We start from the raw sequence: 21,129 nt of genomic DNA on the forward strand, positions 1-21,129 counted from the left end.
GTATGGAAATGAGCTTCAATGTCATTAAGCATGTGTAGTGTGTGTTCTGAATTTAATCGGTGGTCTTGAATTGGGTCACTGGTCCTAAATAAATGAAGTAACTCATCTTCCTCATTTTGACCTTTTTCTCCTTTCTGAACTTTAACAACCCTAATTACTTTAGTGACCTCTAAGTTTCCTCTTGTGTGACTTTTTAATAGGATCCCACAGAGGGAGGAAATTGGTGATTGTCCTTGTTCCCTACACCAACTTATCAATGTTTCTGTTCCTCGTTCTAAACACAGCTAAGCAAACATGCAAAGGACAGATCATCTATTTAGTAATCAATTACTAGTTTCAGGTCCAGCTCTCTTAACTGTTTTAATTAAATGTAGCTGAGCCTGAATTCCTCCCTATTCTAATTTCAACACAGCTAGCCTATAACTAAAATCTTTATGTTTCTTTTAAACCTATGTTTCAAAGGAATAGTATCAGCCTGTATGTTATAATCAAGGATAAAAAGTTATTTGCAGCTTGTATCTGAGCAACACACTTCAGTAGTTTGCACCATGTTTTTGAAGCTCTTATGAGAGAAACTGCCTAACGCTGTTGCATTGCTTTTTCTTGATATACACATTTTCACCCAGATTAGACTGCGAATTCCCTTCAATTACATTTTGATTAGGTGACTGCCCTTTGTAAATCCGACTGACCCGTGTAATATAATCAGTGATTTCACTGAAGGATTGTTAATGTTGTTTCCTAACCAAAAATTTCTGAGGGTAAATGCCCATTGCTGTTTTAAAACGCCTCTTTCCTGTTGTATACAGTGTAGTGCTGAAAGGTTTTTTAAGGAGGGGAGGAAAGGGAGGTTCCTTCATTATTCAGATCATTTATTGACATTTTTTCCAACAGAGATTCTTCCAACCTTTGATGAACCAGATACTACTATGATTCCTCGTATTCCTGAAAGAACAAAGGCAACATTTGGTAACTGTGTTATTTCATAAATAATTATTCTATTTTCCACACTTTTTAGAGAATATCATCTTAGAGAGACCCCATTACATTTTATTCAAAGCTAATAATGAAATTTTGCCCTTCTTGTAGATACTTACTTGCTCTTTGGTCTTGATAAGGGTAATAATGCATGAGCTCGTTCACTTTCAAAGGTTCTTTTCCTCATCTTCTAGCCTTTCCAGTCAGGATGATGCAATTCCTCCAGATGTTATCTATTTTCCAGTTAAAGGGGACTTTATTTAAAGAGCAAATAGTGATTCTTCAGAGAATTGCAGAGTATTCTCAGTTGGAAGGGACCCATGAGGATCATCAAGTCCAGCTCTGAAGTAAGCTGGCCCATCAGAACCCTTGCATTATTAGCACCATGCTCTAACCGAGTTAATCCCTTGTTCTTCATGTGAATTGTGGATAATTTCATTTCCAAAATACTCTTCTTCTTCACTCCTCATGGTTTAATTTTACAGAAGAAAATTCTAATACATCAACAACAGCATAAAGTCTCCAGACCAGATATGTGACCGTCTAAATCCAACTCTAGTTCTTAAAACCATCCTCTCTGCTTACTTCTAGTTATCCATGTTGGGAAAACTTGCTTGAATATATGAAACCTTAGCTGAGTGTTCTTTCTTCTTAACTTAATTGTCAGATGTGGACCAAGTAAGGGTCACTGAATCCAAGCAGTACTGGGGAGCAGGAGCATTGCTTGAGCAATCTTTGTTCAATCAGTTTTCTGTCCCCAGTTTCAGAGACAAATCTCGATCATGATTTTCTGAGAATGGTTAATGAAATATTAATAGGCATTTTATAATCTTCAAATTATGGGGTTTTTTGGAAAGAGGAAGAGGAAATTAAAACTGCTTTTAACCATGTTTCTATTTTAATATGTATTCCCTGGTATGCAATGATACTTAGGTTAGTATTCATTCAGTATCTGTTCATGTAGCTTTATGAAGTATGTGCCCTGTTGTAAACATCTGAGCTATCTGAGTAATGTTCACGTGCAAGGGGGATGAAGAATGCGCAGGCTAAGGCAGATAATTTTGGACCCCTCCCATTGGTGTAGACCACAGACTAGAAAGTGCTAAGAAAACCTTTTCCAGTTAATGATTCCTACTTTTCTTTACAAGATTTTTTTATCTGAATAGTACGAAGATAACAATATTAAATCATTCCTACATAAGAACAAAAGAATTTAATTTATAAATCAAGTTTGATACAAATGTTCCACTGAAAAAGAAATCCTGTCCTCAGATACTCATGTGCGGCAGATGAGGAAGACATAGGTTACCACTGTCTATTTTTGTCCTATTACAGTATGATGATGTTAATGACTATATTCTAGACTGCTTGATGCAAAGCTACAAATTTGAAGATAATTTTTTAGAAGTCTTCTTGTGTTAGTGGCCATTTAACTTGCTTTTTCTTTGCAGGAATTCCAACTGAATGGTTTTCAGCTTTATTCTTACATAATTTGCCTTATTCCAGATGAGATCGTGCTTATGTTCCTTGTGTGCTGTGAGAAGCAGTGTGTTTTTTCAATTATTGTTCTGGGTGCTGTTTGTTTTTATTCCAGCTCCAACTGAAAAGCAGTTCATTCATACCAAACGAAAAACAACTGAAAAACCAAGAGTGCCATACGCCAAACCTGGTAATGGAGTAATTCTTTTAATTTTGTGTTTAATCATTCTTTCCCCAAGTTTCTGGTTTTGTGCTCCTTAATGGAATTATTCATAGCCAGTTTTGTGCTGAAACAAATGCATTACACTTTAAATAATCAATCCAAAATATGCCAAAACTACACTACAAACAATAGTAGGGTATGTATAATATATATAATGTTTTTCCTATTTCTATTACACATAGCAAATGAAGACTGAAATATAGTAATGTGGGTATTGACAAATTTCAGTGGCTAGGCAGACTGTGATTACTGCTTGGTAATCTTGGATGCTCCTCTGTGAGCACTTTTTTTTTAATCTCTTCTTGAAATGCAACAGAACTCCTTTACAATGTGCTTGGACAGTTAGCAACAGACATTGTCTAATATATTGAAATGAAAGTAGGTTTAAAAATAGTTATGGAGGACTGTGTGGCTTCCCATTTTCAGGATAAAAGGAATGTATAGCAGAAGTTAGTAGAAAGATAATTATATCTGTCAGCAGTTGATTTTCAAGATATTCTGCTACTCCTTAGTTTGGGGCATTTTGCAGGTTTTAGCACATGCTTCTTTGTTTCTATTACAGACAAATATTCTAAAATTTTTCACATTTTCTCCTTAACAGCAATACATCTGACAACTCCACAACCAATTATTACAAAATCTACTACTACTGGTCATTCAAGGGCAACAATGGGTAAATAAGTTTCCTTAACATTGAGATGCAGGTATTTCTAATTTTTCAAAGGAGAAATTTCTAGACAGCGTTCTCCAATGTGGTATTTATAAAGCACCATTTCACTATCCTTCATTCTGCTGCCACGTGCATGTATCTTAGTACAGAGGATTCTCATTTCTATTTTTTGAAATAAAGCAAAAATAGCCTACAGCTTATGTCTGGTCAGAAGTCTGTATTTGTCAGATCTCCAACCAAACTCAGTGGCCTAATTTTTCTTTTAGAGCAAGAATTTAGCCACTAACTCAACTTACAGCACACTGCTGGGACTTTTCTGTGTTTTGGATAGTCACTTTGTTTCAGGTTCCAGAAAGCCATGGAATTGTTATTGTCTTTTTTTCAGGCATTTGAGGCATGCATTTTCTGTGGGCTAAATATGGCATTGGATCATGACTCCTGAAGAATACAATAATAATCTTTTTCCTTTTCTTTCAGCTCCAAAAGAAACACTGCTCATTCCTTCCAAATCCAAAACATCTGTCAGGCCAGAAGTACCACAAACTAAGCCTGGTAATTTACAGTTTGTAACTTTAGAAGTGTTATTGTGGCACTGCCTTAGTTACGTTTCTGCTGTCACTGAGGTCTGCGGTCAGGGGGCATGCATAATAAGTAGACAGAAATTTGCATCATTGTTCAGCTGAGAGTATGTTCATAAATTATATCAAAGTGAATGCCCAAGAATTGCATCAATTTCCATGGAAAGCAGATGGATGGGATTAGTAGCCATCAAAAAATGCGAGAAATTCAATTAATTTTAATAAAAATATTTTTCTGCGGTCACAGTCACAAAGTTCTTTTCTTTGGGGGGATTTTACTACCCTAAATACATTTGATTCAATTTCTCAAGTACTTTTGAATCTCGGTTACAGAGTCTCAGTCCAAGACATTTAGATGCAGAAGTACCTTCAATTCCAGTGATTTTTGCAGTATCCATGGTAGATTCAGGGATGCTCAGTTATAGTGAAGAGTGGTGATACCTCAGCTTTACCATGGGGTGAACTACTTCAGTAAAAATTGCTGTGTAGGAAGATAACAGGAAATAAATATAATTAGGGGAAGGAGGGACTACATGGCTATAAGAGCAGCTCCTGGTCTTTCTTACTCTCTGACCTAACCTCTGAACTGAAAAAATTTTAGTCTTAGGCAAATAGCTTAATGAATAGTTTAATAGTTTCCCCCACACACTTCTTTCTCCTTGTCCATTTTATATAGCCAAAAATATTTTAAGCAGAGACCCTATTTATTCAAGAACTATATTCTATCTGTATATATACCATATGTACATATATATTACTATGAACATCAAACTGAACAGTCCAGGAAAAAGATTTCTTTTCTAAATGCCTTATTTTGAAAGGCTGTTCAGCAGCCAAGTTAGATTCTAAGTCTCAGTTGAATAAGAGCTATTTCCAATCATGTCATAGTTAACAAGTGCCATCTTTTGGTACCACTACAAATTTAGTTTCAGGGAAAGAATTTTAGAAAACAGAATTTAGAGGCTTGTTTTCTGCCTTTTAAAGTTTAAATCATTATAATGGTGTATATGCAAAATAAGCTGCTGTTAGGAAAAACTGTAAACAAATGTTTACTGTAGAGTATAAATGGCACTTTTTAGCCACTGCTCCTTATGCTAGTAAGTAGGTTATTTTCCAGCTTCCATATTTTAACCTTATTTCTGAAAGACAAAAAGATGTGTTGGGTGTGCCTCTGCCTACCAGTCTGTCCTTTTCATCCAGTAACTTAGATAACTTTCAGTTAATTCATTCAAATTTGAGTGAGGTCTGAAAAAGAAATACATTACTAAAAACTTCTTGAAGTTTTTTAGGGAAGTGTAAGTTAATACAACAAGTATGAGAAAGACCAAAGACTGTCAGAACTCCAGGTCTAGGGCAAGTGTTCTGAAGTTAGTGGGGGCCCAGCAGAATAGCTGCACTGTCTGGTTGTCAGCATGAAAATACATCGAGACTAATCAGAACGTGTCTGTCTTGTGTCTGTTAAAATTGTCCTAGCAGATGTGCAGATAGGTTTTTAGGAAACAATGGAGACAGATCCTTCATGAAATCCAACTTTTTTAATTTCCCTTCTCACAGAACAATGGTTTATTTTTTATAGCTCCAAGGGCAACACACCTGGGATCGATTAACCTTGTAACAGTTCATGTTGTTGATGGGTCCAAAATAACTTTGGGTAATGAGAATATTATGTCAGTTTATTTTTCATACATCTTTACTTTCTCTGCTTTTGCTATATGGCTAAATGTACCCTTTAATCAACAGAAATACCTTAATATATCTTTGTCATGTTCGTTTGTTAGTTACAGTCCAGTGCATGTACAAAATATTGCTGGTTTTAATTTTCCATCCATTTTTCTTCTTCCTGTGTTTCTTTATAGAAATAAGTATTACATGTACAAGGCTGAGGAGTCATTTAAAAAGGCATTGCCTGATCACCTTTTCTGATTTTGTCTGACTTACTAATGATATATATCTTCCCAGACTCGAAACGTCTTTTACCTGTATAAAAGCATGATTTTCAGCCAGATTTCTAGCACTGACTCTTTTGTTTATGATCTGCACAGACAGTTTGAATTTCCTTTCCACCTGTGATGTCTTATGTTTAAAATGAAATCATTTGCATTTGATAAGCAGTAATATCTCCATTTTCAGTTCCCAATGAAACATACCACATTTCACCCAGGCCCAAAATTGGTCAAGCAACTGAAATTCCTTGGTACAATACAGGTAATTTTTTAAGATTTTCTTAATTGTTGTACTGTAGGTCTTAAAAAAAATCAGTAGAGTTTAATGTTTAATGGTATGTTCATTATTACCTTTAAAACTATTTCAAACACATAATATGAACATTTATTTTTCCCCTTATCAAGTGTTCATTTATTGCTCTGAAAATGGGGTTTGCTCAGTATTGCCTCAAATATCAAAGATTATATGAAGTTTTTAAACAGTGTTAGAGCTGTGTATTGAATACTCAGATATATAGTGTTGCAAACATCGTTGTAACCCAGTTCCAACTTTTTCCTTACAAAATCTAGATCTGTAAAACTTCCCAAATCTAAATGTCAAAAATAGGTATTGTGTTCTGTCCTGCATAAGTATTTTCTCTGATGCTTTGGCGAGGCTGGATTAAGTGTTATGGGTCAAGTGTTATTAGACTGGAATATCAAATAGCCAGTGCTATTTTAAAAAACTGATTTACAGACACTGATGATTGGGCACAAGATAACAGTGACTACTGCTTATGCTTTCAGCTTCCAGTGTGAGTTTCACAGATCCCATAACAATTACAGTATCAAAATTATTTTGCAAGCGAAAGGCAACAATAAGAAAAGGTTGAAGTCTTCTGATTTCAACCTTGGTGATGACACTGTGCTTCAGCTGTCCCACACTGTGTCTGCATTGAATGCTTCCAGTTGTTTTCTCAGCAATATTTCAATGTTTTGTGGTTTTATCTAAGTCTTTGATTTTGGGGGGTTCAGTTTGGTGTGTTATTTTGAGGTTTTTTGTTTGTTTGTTTTTTACAGAACCTAATTAAATGTCTTAAGGCCATGGATACCTTGCAGAGCTAACTCTGTATCCATATACAGTTGGGTAACTGGCTGTAAATATTTTATATCTTTTTCCTAAACCTACATATGAATGTAACTGGTCAGACTGCATGATGGAGTCATCTGGCCACTAAAGAAACTAGCATCTTCCACATGCATTTTGGATTAGAACTCATAGAACTCTCATATGTCCATTTTGCTGTATCACATTGGTGCATGGACCTTTTTGTCTGGCAAATCGTACTGCACTGCCTGTGTTCTTTCACACACAGCATTGAAACAGAACCTTATTTCTTTTAGCACCTCATAAAACACGTCTCACTTCTGCAAGACCAAAGCCATCGGATAAATCACAGACCAGACCTGGTAATAATTTTTTATTCAATCTGGGATGGGGAAGAGATTAAATAGTTAATTAATTTCATCTATTCTTAGTGGAATTTTAAGCATTGCTGGTAGAAAAAAAAAACCAAAAGGGTATTTTTCAATCAATTAATAAGTCTAGTGTTAAAGCCTTTCCAAAACAGGAAAAAAAAGAAAAGAAAAGAGACCAAAACTCTGTGTGTTATCACAGCAGGTGTTACATTTTCTTCTCTAGTGTGGAATTGTTGGCATCACAGAGAAGTCTGTTGGGTATTCTTCTCATGGAACTTCTTTCTTTTTTCGTCTTTTTTCTTTTTTTCTTTTTTCTTTTGAAACTCTCTCACAGCTTTTAGTAAAACCACACTAGCACCAGCCAGAGCAAAAGCACCTGGACTGCCAAAGTGGATTGTGCCAACAACAGGTAGAGTTTTGGGGTTTGGGGGTTTTTTTTATTTATCAATGAAAGAGCAGAATGTGACTTCCCCAAGTCATCTTGAGCCCTGCAAAATATCTCATTGTGTTTTATTGTAGAATTTAATTCCTCAGAATGCCATGTGTAATTGCTTCTATTGATCTTGTCATATAATTCCTGAGGGTGATTATGAAATTATATTGGCACTCAGTCTGAGTAAATTTACAGATGGATTATTATGTAGCTACTGTTTGGTAATGTTTCCTAGATGTTAGATCCACAATAATTACTGAAAAACACTTAGTTGAAAAGGATCACCCCGTTGTTTGAGTCCAAGTCAGTAGGCTTGGTAGGGAAGCCTTAATCTTGCTAGTTGCTCTCTATGCCCAGGGTGTGTTCACATCAGACCTACTCACTTTCAGACCATGCAGTATTTGGACTGTGCAGTATTCAGGCTTGGATACTTCACCAAAAAATTCCATGTTGGTGGATGACAGACAAGGGTCTTCAATTTATATATCCATATGCAAGTAGATATCAAATATCCCTAGCCACAAAGACTTATTAAAAGTACAGGCTTGGTTGGAGGAAAAATCATTTTTCCTTTTTCAGTTGTACCTGATTTTTCCATCCAATCAACATAATATTTTCAGTGCTAATTCATAATGAATCCATATTTTTTTATTTTGTAAAGCATTAATTTATTACATCAATAGAAATACTGTTGGGGATTTTTTTTAATACAGCCATTGGTTAATTAAATATGTAATTCTGGGATTCTTCATCAACAATTCAAGTTTAAAATAATAAATAATATAAATATATAAATAATGTGCATATTCAAGGCAAACTTTTGGCTGATCACCCACTAAAAGTGCTGCTGCCTCATATTAGTGCTGGGACCTGTTAACTATTTCTGTGCTAGCTAGATTAGGATAGCCTGAGTGATATTCCATCTATTCTAAATGTTTTTGCCTGTGTAACGTTTCTTTCTTGTATCTTTGGCAATTTAATACCTGTTGCTGATCATAGAATGTCTTGACCTACTCATTCCAGTACATTTTCACAAGCCCACCATGTCATTAGAAATGGTAAAAGCTCAAAGAGATGGTTGTATATTTAAAGTGAATTAAATTTAACCTATTTAGAACATGACATACATTTCTGTATTACATACAGAGTGAATGCCTTCATTAGAGGCATGTGTTTTTTGACACTTCATAGTCCTTCTGGTAAATTAAATGAGGCCATCAAATTCCAGGACATCAGAGCCAGTTACAGCATTAAATGCCCAATTTCAGTAGCTATGGGTCAAAAAGTTTTGTTGTTCACTTGTGTTGGAAATCACCTTATAAGTGAGCTGGCTAATGTCTGGTTACTGGAATAGGAGAGTGCACACTGGTCTCCAGGAATGATCACATTATGAAATTATGCACAAACACACAATTACATTACACAGTACATTGAGCTTTTCTCTTCTCCCCTATGCTCATAACCTTGGCAGAGGTATTAGAGCTTATAAAAAACACCAGGAAAAACGAATACATGCTAAGTAAATCAGTAGTATAAACATAACAGTAGCAAATTGTTACATGCAGTTTTTTGTGCTTAATGCTGGTTTAGGTTGCTAAAGTATTGTTTTAAGCAATCTTATTGTAATACCCTCCTTGGTGTGCCCACCACTTGTTATTATTTCCATGTCTTTAGAGTAGTGCCTGTTGCCACGAGTAACTAGATCTTCATTGTGATAGATGGTGTCAAAAGTCACCACAAGACTACTATTTACTGTGCATGCTGTGTGTACTCACTGGTAAATAAATACCTTCTTTTAGAATTAATCTGAAAAATGATACTTCCAGTAGCAGTTTCCATTGCCAAGTTACATAATTATTTTTTTCTCTAAGTTAAAGAAACATCCTGTAGTCTCTAAGCTAAATTTTGTGTCCTGCCAAGTGGGCCCTTCAAGTCAAACTTGGTATCCAAAGTACTAAAGAGGAGCTGGCTTTTGTTATCTCCTGCCCACTTCTTTGTACCTCCAACCCCACTGCCAAAACACCTCATTGATACGTTTCTGTGAGTCTGTACCCTTCTTCCAAGAAGTGTAAGAGAAATGACCAGTGAATTCTGTACATTTATGACATCTTGAGAGGGGGCTGCAGCTTTTCACAACTTTTCCATCTGTACTTTTTTTGATGGTCAGTAAGTGTATTCCCAAGTCTTCTGTAAGGCAAGTACATCACAGTATTGTGGCAGTGTCTGAGACACAAGGCTGACTGTGCCCACAAAAATAAATTTGCACAAGAAGGAGTTCAGGTAATCAATTAAAGAGATTTTCTCTATCTCTCCCAAGCAATGTCCAATTAATTGTCTATTGCACAAGAATTCCTAAGTGTGCAAAAGAGACTTAGGAAAGAGAATTCTATAACCTGGAACCCCAAATCTTACCAGCTGAGCAAAGAAAAAAAGTTTCTTTTTCAGTATTTCCTGGGGCTAGCTTATCAAAATCCTGAACTTTTGATCTAAGATGATCAGAATTTTTAACTGGGCTGTTATGAATATGTTGTGTATGTAACAATGTATTTTCAGACTCACCTTTAGACATTACACCACTTATTCTCGGATATTCCGTTGTTTGAACACCAGTTTGGATCTTTTAATTCCTTGCTGGACTGGCACTGCTGTTGAATGTACTCCATTTCTTCTTCCTGACTGGGCTCATTAGCCTCAGTGCAAAGATGTTTCACCCCATGCAGAGAGTGCTTGGCAGCTGCAGAGCCCAGATGATAAGCAGTGGAATTTGTTTTCTCCAGCACCAGCACACGGGGTTGTGGCTGGTTTCCTGGCAGGCTTTTCAGTCTCCTGGCCAGTTGTAGTGCCAGGTGGTAAACTTGATTGGGGAAAAGAGGCAGGGATTGCTTACTCATGACTAGCATTCCTTTTAGGTTTTCGACCTGTTTTAGCCATTTTCTCTAGAATATAATTTTATTCAGGTGTCTTTTCATGTTAGTGTATGTAACTTGTTTGTAAGTTGTTTTTTAATTTAATCCTGATCTACTGCTCCTGATCTACTGAGCTTCCTGACAAATGTCAGCAAACAAACTTTGAGCAACATTTCCATTTCTCTTGTGAAAGGGAGGCATACATGATTTTCATTACAATGGCCATTAACTTTGTGTTCTATTTTCTTTTTATTTTTTAAACTGTATGTGTATAGCCAAGTTCCAAAGGAACTCAAGTATAAAGGTATTTCAGTTTATTTTATGAAGGGCAATTTTCCCATTACTTCCCTTAAAATGATCCACCCTTCTAATAGTATTCTTCCTATTAAAGACACGGAGTTTAGTTTAAACATGTTCCAGACCTCATGAATGTTTCCAGGAAAAAATATAGAATTAAAAGAAGACACAAAGAGATATGCAAGTAATAGATCTATTCTCAATTCTGTTAAAAGTTTGGATGAATGTGATAAGTGCTTTTAAATAAGTTACATTAGGTAGGATAAGGCAAATGCTATGACAAATACAGCAAACTTTGGTTGTGCAGGTATCTTGTGTAAAAACACTAACTTTTATGTAACTTTAAAGTGTATTGAAATACTCAAAATGGGAGACTTTGTCAACATGAAAGTATTGTGGTTTGAAACTTTTCCTTATTTTTCATTACTACTTTACTAATGGCAGAAGAGCAATTCACGTTTCTGAAAAGAAAAAAGATTACTTCTTCTATCTAGAACGTATACAATATTTTGTTCATTCTTAGCTGATATAATTCGGAAAAGATTGTGATTCTAACTTAGATTTTAAGGAGCAGGATAGAGATAATTTTTTCTGTAAACACTGTAACATGCAAAACTTATTTAGATTTGTCATATATAATTGGGTGATTTAGTGTGAATTAGTCAATTAGTCAACATTTTGTTGATATGTTCACTGAAAGGTGAACTGAGAAACTAAACATGCTCTGACTATAACTCATGATGTACAAGATTATTTTTAATTTTTTTAGAGCTGGTGCTGGTCTTCTCATGCCTTTTCTTTCTTGAACATCACGCACATGAAGCATTGATAATCACTCTGGTGCTTTGTATATCTGAAGATCTAATTAATTGTTTTACTTACCTGAAGACAAATTGCAGTTACAGAAAGCCATATGATGTGTTCAGATATTTCAGACACAGGGACCAGGTCATCTGCATCTTGTTCCCAGCCTACTGCAAGTCTCATTACTTTAATCTTCAGTAAATTATTTATCATGTATGGGCTGTGGATTTGTAAGGAACATGCAACAAGAATGGTCAAATAGTAAAGTAATTGAAAAAGTATCTGCTTCATACCATCAAAATACTAGTGAAATGTCAAAGCAAATTGAGAACCAGATTATAAACCTATGAAATCTTTAGCTGATTAGATCATGGTGGAATAGGGTTGGAATTTGATAATTAAAGTAATATTGAGGGTTTTTTTAATATATCAAATTTTAGGGGTTTTTGTCTTCCATCTTGAGCAAGGGTGTGTGGGTTTTTTTCCCAAACATGATGAAGTTGCAATGCATCTTATTGCTTTACTATATATACAGTTTTTATAAAGCAAGTATACTTACTTTTTGTAGAGAAAGCATATTAATTTAACAGTCTGGCTGTCCTATAAATACCAGCATGTGAAACAGTTGTTCTCTACCAGGAGTGGTGTTGATCTTTTTAATGCCACTTACATTTTTAAAACTGTGTTTATGTAACTTTTAAGTAGGACTTTCTCTCGTATACAAACTGAATGTGTATACTTTGTCTCCTGTACACCAAATATGGTGAATATATTTGGTCCAGAATTGCTCTAACTATTTATTATGGAGGCTGACCAGAAATCTTACTATGAGGAGAAAGTGAACTTTGCCCTTTGCAAGAATTAATGGACATTTTATTCTCTACACTGAAAAACTAGAATGTTCTCTCTTCTCATTTTTCCATGTATAATCTTGATTTAACTCATCTGTCACCTCTTCATCTTATTAATTTTCTCTTTCCAAATATACTTTACTAGAGGAATGTTTAAAATTAAACTGCAGGCTTTGTAGAGCCAGATCACTTTCTACTTACATGAATAAGAAGTTAATGGATATCACTAAGTTATCAGTAAAAACAGACATGGGCCACATATGATGGTTTTGCACATCATGTCAACTGGAGTTTGAACATATGCAATATACAAGTGCTCCATTACTTGGTGCCACACTGTAGATACTTATTTCATTTCCTTTTTTCACAGATGACCTTTATGCACCTGAGGATACTGCCAGACCAATTGACACAGATGTCAAAAAACCTCCGGAATATGTTGATACCTGGCAAAAGCCAATTTCTGGTAAGGTTAATAAAAGTAGACAGTAAAGCAATTTTTAACAGTAGTTATTAAAATTAAAACACTGTCTTTTTTGCACACAAAGCACCTCCACTGAGAAGAAAAAATAGTTCTGAATCATCCTCATCAATACACATTCTCATGGCTGCAGGATGCTACTAAAAGAGATAAAAATAAGAGTATTTCATAGCCACTACTTAGTCACGTACATATGCTTAATCACAACATATGGTAGAAATTATCACCACCAGAGTTGTATCCTTATGATCCAACAGCCACAATACTGTAAGCACTGATTTTTTTTCATGCTAATGGTTTCCACATAGCAAAGGTGAATAAGGTAAAAGCATAACCGACTTGTACTCCCATGTTTGAGGAAGTTTTGTTGAATATTGGGATCATTGGGAAAATTAGAGCATTAGGCTTGAAGGAAAATAACAATGTGGAGTAAATCAGGTTACAGGTTTTTTTACATGTGTAATACAAGACTTGTAATGTTTACTTTTCTGGCAAGTCTTGCAATTATATTGTTTTGGGATGACCTTTGTATTTTTTGGTGCTTGCGTGCACCCTGCTTGTTAAATAAATAGGGGGTTTTTTTCACTTTCCTCCAAGAAAAATTTCTTTCCAAACATGTGGGGGAGAGGCTGCTGAAACCTGCCTTCTATCAGAGGACGTTCATTTCGGATGGTCCTCTAAATTTGTCTCAAACCAAGACACGTATTTTCAAAACAATCAAAATATTTTGACTGAAAATGGCTTCTACAAACTGAACTTTAAAATAGGCTTTTTGTATTTCATGTTTTTCTAGTCAGCTCCTCAGAAATTTTGTTTCAGCTGGAAAGTTTTAGTATAGAATGTGTATGCCACGTATATATATATATTTACACAAACTTACTTACAACAGGTAAACACCTTGATGTGTAAAGAATTTATGTGTTTCTTAAGCATAACCAAGCACAGAATTTGCTTTAGCTGTGGTTTTTTTCTGACATACAAATTGACTGAAAAGAAAATCTTTTTTGTTTTACTCTTGGATTTACTACTCAGTTGCAGCTGTTCTTTTTAGGTAGCTTCTCCTTTGAGAATATGTTGCTGGATTTTAAAACACTAATTTATAAACTGCTCGTTTTTCCTAATCCCTGTTGAATTTCCTTTGTACCTAATTTACCTCTACAAAGATAAGAGCCTATCTTGATGCCCAGGTTCTGATGTTCTATCATTTTCCAGTTTTTTCAGTCTGACCACTGTACTTTGCAAAGATTAAGTCTAGTGTGATATACTATTAGTAGCAGTTGAAGACAAACTGTAAGCTGAAAACAAGGGTGATGCTCTGCACTTTTTGTTACTGAATGTCAGGAAGTGGTGTTTCCTTAAGTAAATCCTGCTTGTGATTTGCAGAGACTTGAAGTTTTTTTATGCACATAGATTTGAAGGGATATTGATATCAGCTTTTACTCATTTTATGACACTGGATGTCTAAAGTTAAGCTTTTAGAGCTTTGAGGTGAGCCAATACCTTGAACTGTAGTTGTAAAAGGCATTAGGGTATATTACCGCCGTCCTGGGCCCTAGGGTGTATCACCGTGTCCCGCAGCCGTAGGGAGGAGAGAAGATCCAGCAGGCAGGAATTGTGCAGCAAGATTGATCTATTTAATTATTTTACAAACTCTTCTGTAGACTTTTTTCTTCATAGTCTAATTGGACAAAGGATCAGCCACCCCTTGGGGGTGATTGGCTAAAATCCTAAAACATCCATTGTCAAAATATTTTTCTACTGTATTATAAACAAGACTTTTTAAGGCTGCAGGTGTTTGGTTGTTTACATAACTCTGCTACCTCTTCTGTGAGACAGAAAAGTCTCTCATGGGCTTAGAAAATAGCAAGAAAATCCTTGCTTAGCAGCATTTTTGTATCCACAAGGGTATGGTTGTGAAATTAGCTACTACTGTTTCATAATTTTCTTGTATAACTGCAATCTCAGCTCTCTTCTTAAAATGTATATCAAAATTCATGGAATCATAGAATGGTTTGGGTTAGAAGGAACCTTTAAAGATCAGACATTTCCACCCCACCTGCCTTGGCACGGACACCTTCCAGCAGACCAGGTTTCTCCAAGCCCCATCCAACCTGGCCCTGAACAGTGCCAGGGATGGAGCATCCAAAATTTCGCTGGGCAACCTGTGCAAGGGCCTCACCACACTCACAGTAAAGAATTTCTTCCTAATATCTAATCTAAATCAACTCTCTTCCAGTTTATATTACTATCTAACATAAATCTACCCTTTAAAGAGTTTAAAACTCTTTCTTCTTGTCCTACCACTACAGGCCCTGTTAAAAACCCTTTCTCCATTTCTCTCACAAGCCCACTTTGAGTACTGAAGTTTGCACTAAAGTCTCTCTGCAGCCTTCTCTTCACATTAAACAGCCCCAGCTCTCTCAAAGTTTCTTCATAGGAGAAGAGCTCCAGCCCTCTGATGGTTTTTGTGGCCCTTCCATGGCCTTGCTCTAACAGGCCCATGTTGTTGTGCTGGAGACCCCAGAGCTGGATGCAGCACTCCAGGTGGGGCCTCGTGAGAGCAGACTGGTAGAATCACCTCTCTTGACCTGCTGGCCACACTTCTTTTGCTGCAGCCCAGGATATAGATGGTTTTCTGGGCTGTGAGCCCACATTGCTGGCTTGTCTCTAGTTTTCCATCCACCAGTATCCTCAAGTCCATCTCTGCAGGGCAGATGTTTCCAATCTGTCTCTCATCTGGCCAGTGCTGAGAATGATGATTGTCCCAACCCAGGTGCGGGACCTTGCACTTGGCCGTGATGGACTTTAGGAGGTTTGCATTGGCCCACTGCTCAACCTGCCTGGGTTGTCTGGATGGGATCCCTTCCCTCCAATGTGTCCACTGCAGGACCAGCTTGGTGACATCCCCAGAACTACTGAGGGTGCACTCATTCCCACTACGTCACCAATGAAGATGTCTGCCCTAAGAGGCTGCTCGTCCTTCTCTTTCATCAAGAGTGACTGAGTCAAGGAAATAGACTCCCACTCCATAAAGAAACCTTGAGATTAATTAAATCCAAATATTTCACTATGCTGTTGTCCTTACAAGAATCTACACTATCACGAAATCCCTAAATTTTATTGTGCATCCTAGTTTACAAGTTCAGTCTCTACACATTGGTAATTAGGTTTGGTAGCATCATCAACCATCACCTGAATCATCGTGGGAAGTAGCAGAAGGGAAAAGCAGGAATTCTTGTTTTTCCAGAGTACAGTACATTAGATTCAATGTGACCCAGGCACTGAATGTGATGTTTTAATTTTTCTGTAACTGTTGTAGTTGTGCTGTTCAGAAAATATGATAGAAACCACTGGCAAGTCAATACTTGCACATTTTTACCTCATAAATATCTTGGACAATCCCATTCTCTAATTATGGGCAGGGGGAAAAGTAATGATGAATACTGCCATATGGTAGTATCTAGGGTATGATGACTTATATATACAAAAACTTATTATACTTTTTCAGGCCTTAGGCATATTTTTTTATCTCCATTTGGAGATTAAGAATGAATATGAAGCCTACAAATTTCTATTGTAGTTTTGAAAATAATATATTTGAAAATATACTATTTTCAAAACCACTACATCTTCCTGAATTAGACAGAGCATTATTTTCTGTCTTGATCTGAGGGATTAAAAAAAACCAAACCAACAACAACTGTTTTATAAGTGATTGCAAGAATCCAAAAAGGAACAGGGAAGAGAGAGATGGAGATATTTCTGTTTGTGTATTGTAAGTATTTCTAAAAAATTGCTCCTAAATGAGTCTTTGGATCTGCTCCCTTCTCGCCCACAAGCTCTCTATTTATAGGGATAACTAAGGTCTGATACACAGAACCTGAGGTACCTTATGGAGCCAGTAATTCAGTATCAGGCAACTTGCATAGTTGTTGACATTGGCAGCATTATAAGAATTATATTACTCTTGAGGATTTTCTCCTTTTAGGTACAAAAAGTCTTTTGTTACATAAATGTGTTGCACATATCTCCTGGATTTTCTTAAGGAAAGAAGGGCAAAGGTGAATAGTGGAACAAAAATCTTTTCCTTTGCCTTTCCTTTGCATAATAAAATCCTTCAAAATTGTCTGGAAAATACAGTAGAATGATTTGTAAGTATGAATTAAGGGGCTTAGGTTTTCCTTTTAGACTTCACTGTCAAAGGACATTATCAGATAAATTCAATAGATTCCAGCTGGAGCTGCACATTGAAATAACCAAGTTGGGTGCTTCAAAAATTTCTACCACAGTAATTGTCTTCAGCTATGTCAGTGTATGAGGTGACAGTAACTTTTTTAGTTTTGAATGGCATAGAATAGACTGTTCCTAATGATAATTTCATTTTCTTACATGTTTTGCTTCAAGCTGAGGGTGGCCGGTTGTATTAGTCAGAAAGTACAAGAGGTCAGAAATTTTGTAAAAATGTTTCCTAGCACGTTGAGGTGGTGTTTATTGTGTGAAGATATATACATTTGAATGCCAAAAAATAACTGTTGACAGAAATGAGTAACTACACAGAAAGTGAATCACTGAAACACTTGTACAAAGTCTCAAAGGAGCTATATTTTTTCAGTGTAAACTTGGTTTAAAACTTCATGGCACACACTTCTCAGAGAATGTAAGGCTGAAAATGCAACTCAGATCAGCTCCTAAGCTCACCTCTCCACTTTTGATACTAAATCAGGCGTGAAACATTGCTTGAGAAGTCAGAATATAACTTCTAGTAAGTTTCTGATTTTATGGAATTTGAGGTTAAATAATTAATAATGCTGTCATGTAATGTCATTCAGTGACTAGATCACCTGGCCCTCAGCACCCTCCTATACCTCCTGCCAAGCCTACACAAATGAGAAGAAAACCTCTGCCTCCAAACACCGTGACTGGTAAACCCGGGAGTCCAGGTATCTCAGCCTTTTCAGCATAAATATTTTATTGTGTGTGAGATAATAGCGTATAAGAGGGTATAGGAGAATTCTACAGCATAGATTTCTTTGATCTGTGATATTCCTATTTTATTTTAATTTTATCCTGAAGCAGATATTCAGTATCCAAAAGGATGCTTTGTCAGTGAATTCTATGTAAGAATCCTTAGGCTAACATTACTCCAGGTAGTCAGGAACTGTCATCTCCTTAAGCTTAGCATCATGACAACTCCTTTTCTCTTCCTATTGCTCTCTGTAGTTCCTTGGAAATATACAGGTCTCAGCTCTACTGTATTTCCTGTTGTGGTTTTTTGGGGTTTATTTCATTTGGGACTTTGTGTGCTATTAAGGTACTAAAGACCTAAACAATTTGTTAATATTTTGTGCAGCAGATGAATAGGAAGGATCTCCAAGCTGGATGAGACAAGCTGTATATTTACTCATCAGCAGAGCCAAGATTGAAATGCTGTGTCTGTACTTGTCATTGGTGGGTGGTGTTTCCTTAGTAATAGTTCCAACAAAACAGAAGACATCATCAGTCTTAGACTTGATATATTTTCTTTTGCTTGTATTGGGATCTATACTAATTTTCTCCAGTAAGTGTCTAATTAATTTACCAGTGGTTTGAAATTTCACCCTTTTTCCTTACAGTAGAGGCCAGGTTATGTGTTAGTCAGCAGTTACCATACCTTCCTAGGCTTTCAAGATGGAATAAATTGGTTAAATGATCTGGTTCTTCCTTGTGGGGCCAGTAGAAGATTTTTCCTTCTTCTATGTTTCCTAGTGTTTTATCCAGCTTAGTTTTAAATACTATTATTTTGTTTCTTCTGGTTCCCTGGAGAGACAGTTCCACTGTACTAACAGGAAAAATTTGCCTCAATGTTCTTCTTGGATTTTCCCTGTTAGAATTCTGTCCTCTTTCTCATTAACACTGTGATTAATTCTTTACTTGCATCTTTCTAACTCATAGAGTGGATATTATGGAAAGGTTTCTATGCAGACATTAAAAGTCTCCTGAATGGGAAAAAAAACCAAAAAGGAAATGAGAGTTCTAGAAGCTTTGGGAAACTGATCTCTAGTGAGAATCTTTCAAATTTCCACTTTATTAAGAAAATTAGTGGAAAGTACAGATTTTTGTTGTTTTAAATTTGGCTCACCTGAGTTCTGCCTTCAGTCTCCATGTTCTACGTCATATATAAAGGAGAGGTAACTACATTACCTAGTTCTTGACTCTTCAGGGTTGAGATTTCACTGTCATGTCATGGTTATCTGGGAGTATCTGCATGTTTTGTGAATTTAATTCTTGTCTTTTTCAGCTATTTTGAAAGAAATCAAGACATCCTTTACCATGGATTGTTTGCCTCTTAGAAACCTGTTTTCTTTATTAGGTGGTAACAGATGAAGAGTAAAAGCAATGTCACATAACCTAAATATTTTTTTAAATAGCTATGTAATTATAGGAGATAATATTGCCTTTATCAGTCAGTTTCTGTCCAGACTTGTGGAACCTACTACAGAAATGAGTTCAGAAAGAAAACATTTTTCCTTGAATCATATAGTGCTGTAAATGTTGAAAATGCTGAACTTGGCTGCATTTTCTTTGCTTTCATTTGAAGTCTATCTTAATTTCATTAAGTGGAAGCTCCAGTACTGTTCCATGGTTAAACTGTTAATGCAGACCACAATTAAGGACTTGGTGTTTATCACTGTAAATGTTCCATCCCCACCCTTGCTAATGTATGTGCTGTATTGAGAGCAGAAGTGAATCTTACCTATATTTGAGGGAAGAATCCAAGTTTCAGTTGCTGACTTCAGCTACTGTGCCTTGCAACTCATGAAGAAATGTGCTCTTTCTTTAAGGAGCAGCAATGTCATTGCTGGTCATTTTGCATCCTTTTACCAGTCTGTGTAGGATGGTTCTGTGCACTAAACCAGGTTATATTCTAGCTGACTAAAGTCTTCCAAGACAACCTCAAAGTAGCAAAGAATTTTCTTACTGGGTTTCAGGATTAGGTTACATCTGCAACTAGCACAATTCAGAACTTTCCTAAATCCAGCTGAGGGATTACCATGATTTGAATGAAAATACTTGTTGCATGAAGCAGTTGTCACACATCTGAGTTCTCTTAGAAAATCAGAAAGCTGTTTAACTCCGTGAAACACTGAATATCTTGTTGCTACAAGTGCCTCCATCTGTCACTTTAGCTAAGCCTGCTGGACCAACACCGCCTGTGAGGACAGGAACATTATATAAGACACCGACAGCTTTTGCAACTCCAGAGTATTATGGTGAGCATATTACTAACAGTTCTGGTTTCTTCTTTTTTCTTTTTTCTTTTTTTTTTTTTTGATTAACATTAGGGTTTCCATTTTTCTTTTGTTTCCCTTCCCTGAACTTTATTGATGCATTGTATATTTAACATAAAAAGTGTTCTGGCTGGGGTGATTCTGGTATCATTTATGCCACTTAGTAACTTTCCTGATTTTACTGAGATCATCTAGATCCCTTCTGTTACACATCTTGGTAACTGAGAATATGACTGGCCTTCCATCTTCCTAGAAATCCATACATGCTTAGTAGGCTTTCATTACTATTCAGTGGCACTTTAAAGCTGTGCAAAGAGTAGATAAGGCACTTCTTTTCCTGAATGTTTCAATTTTCCCAGGACATAAATTCAAAGTATTATTTGTCAGTGACTGATAGTGCTCATCACAGATGTGATGTCCTCCTACTTACTTGATCTAACTGCCACCATTTAAACAGAAAAAATAGTTGCAGTGCAATCACAGTGGTCAATGGGTAATTTGCCCTTTATAAAACTGGGAGTTGATTACAAATTCAGAGCTAAGTCTTTTCAAAGTGTCGTACAGTAATGGGTTTGGAGGAGCATGTGCTTAGAATTTTTGAGCCCAAGTCTGCAGTTCTTGGTATATTTTCATGAATGTTGCTGTTTCTAATCTTCCTGCATTTACAGTAATACTTTAATTCTTTTCTCCTTACAGTGGTCATGAACTCACTGTGACCCTTAATGCTCAGTAAAGCAAGCTGGATGCTAGATTCATTTAT

At 36.2% G+C, this 21,129-nt stretch overlaps 1 protein-coding gene across 42 annotated transcripts in view; it reads left to right on the forward strand.

The window, feature by feature from the left end:
- LOC125321263 (ABI family member 3 binding protein) overlaps positions 1 to 21,129 on the forward strand; it is a 140,839-nt gene that overhangs the window by 96,797 nt on the left and 22,913 nt on the right. For 38 of the 42 annotated variants that reach the window (XM_048293820.1, XM_048293824.1, XM_048293825.1 and 35 more), the window contains 11 exons: positions 895 to 969; positions 2,573 to 2,647; positions 3,282 to 3,353; positions 3,828 to 3,902; positions 5,505 to 5,579; positions 6,059 to 6,133; positions 7,255 to 7,320; positions 7,664 to 7,738; positions 12,991 to 13,086; positions 17,931 to 18,041; positions 20,268 to 20,351. In XM_048293820.1, coding sequence (XP_048149777.1) covers positions 895 to 969; positions 2,573 to 2,647; positions 3,282 to 3,353; positions 3,828 to 3,902; positions 5,505 to 5,579; positions 6,059 to 6,133; positions 7,255 to 7,320; positions 7,664 to 7,738; positions 12,991 to 13,086; positions 17,931 to 18,041; positions 20,268 to 20,351 — 879 coding nt within the window. The remainder of the gene's footprint in view (positions 1 to 894; positions 970 to 2,572; positions 2,648 to 3,281; positions 3,354 to 3,827; positions 3,903 to 5,504; positions 5,580 to 6,058; positions 6,134 to 7,254; positions 7,321 to 7,663; positions 7,739 to 12,990; positions 13,087 to 17,930; positions 18,042 to 20,267; positions 20,352 to 21,129) is intronic. The other 4 variants (XM_048293841.1, XM_048293834.1, XM_048293855.1 and 1 more) reach the window with 4 other exon arrangements.

This window comes from Corvus hawaiiensis, chromosome 2 (assembly GCF_020740725.1).
Source record: "Corvus hawaiiensis isolate bCorHaw1 chromosome 2, bCorHaw1.pri.cur, whole genome shotgun sequence".
NCBI lineage: Eukaryota > Metazoa > Chordata > Aves > Passeriformes > Corvidae > Corvus > Corvus hawaiiensis.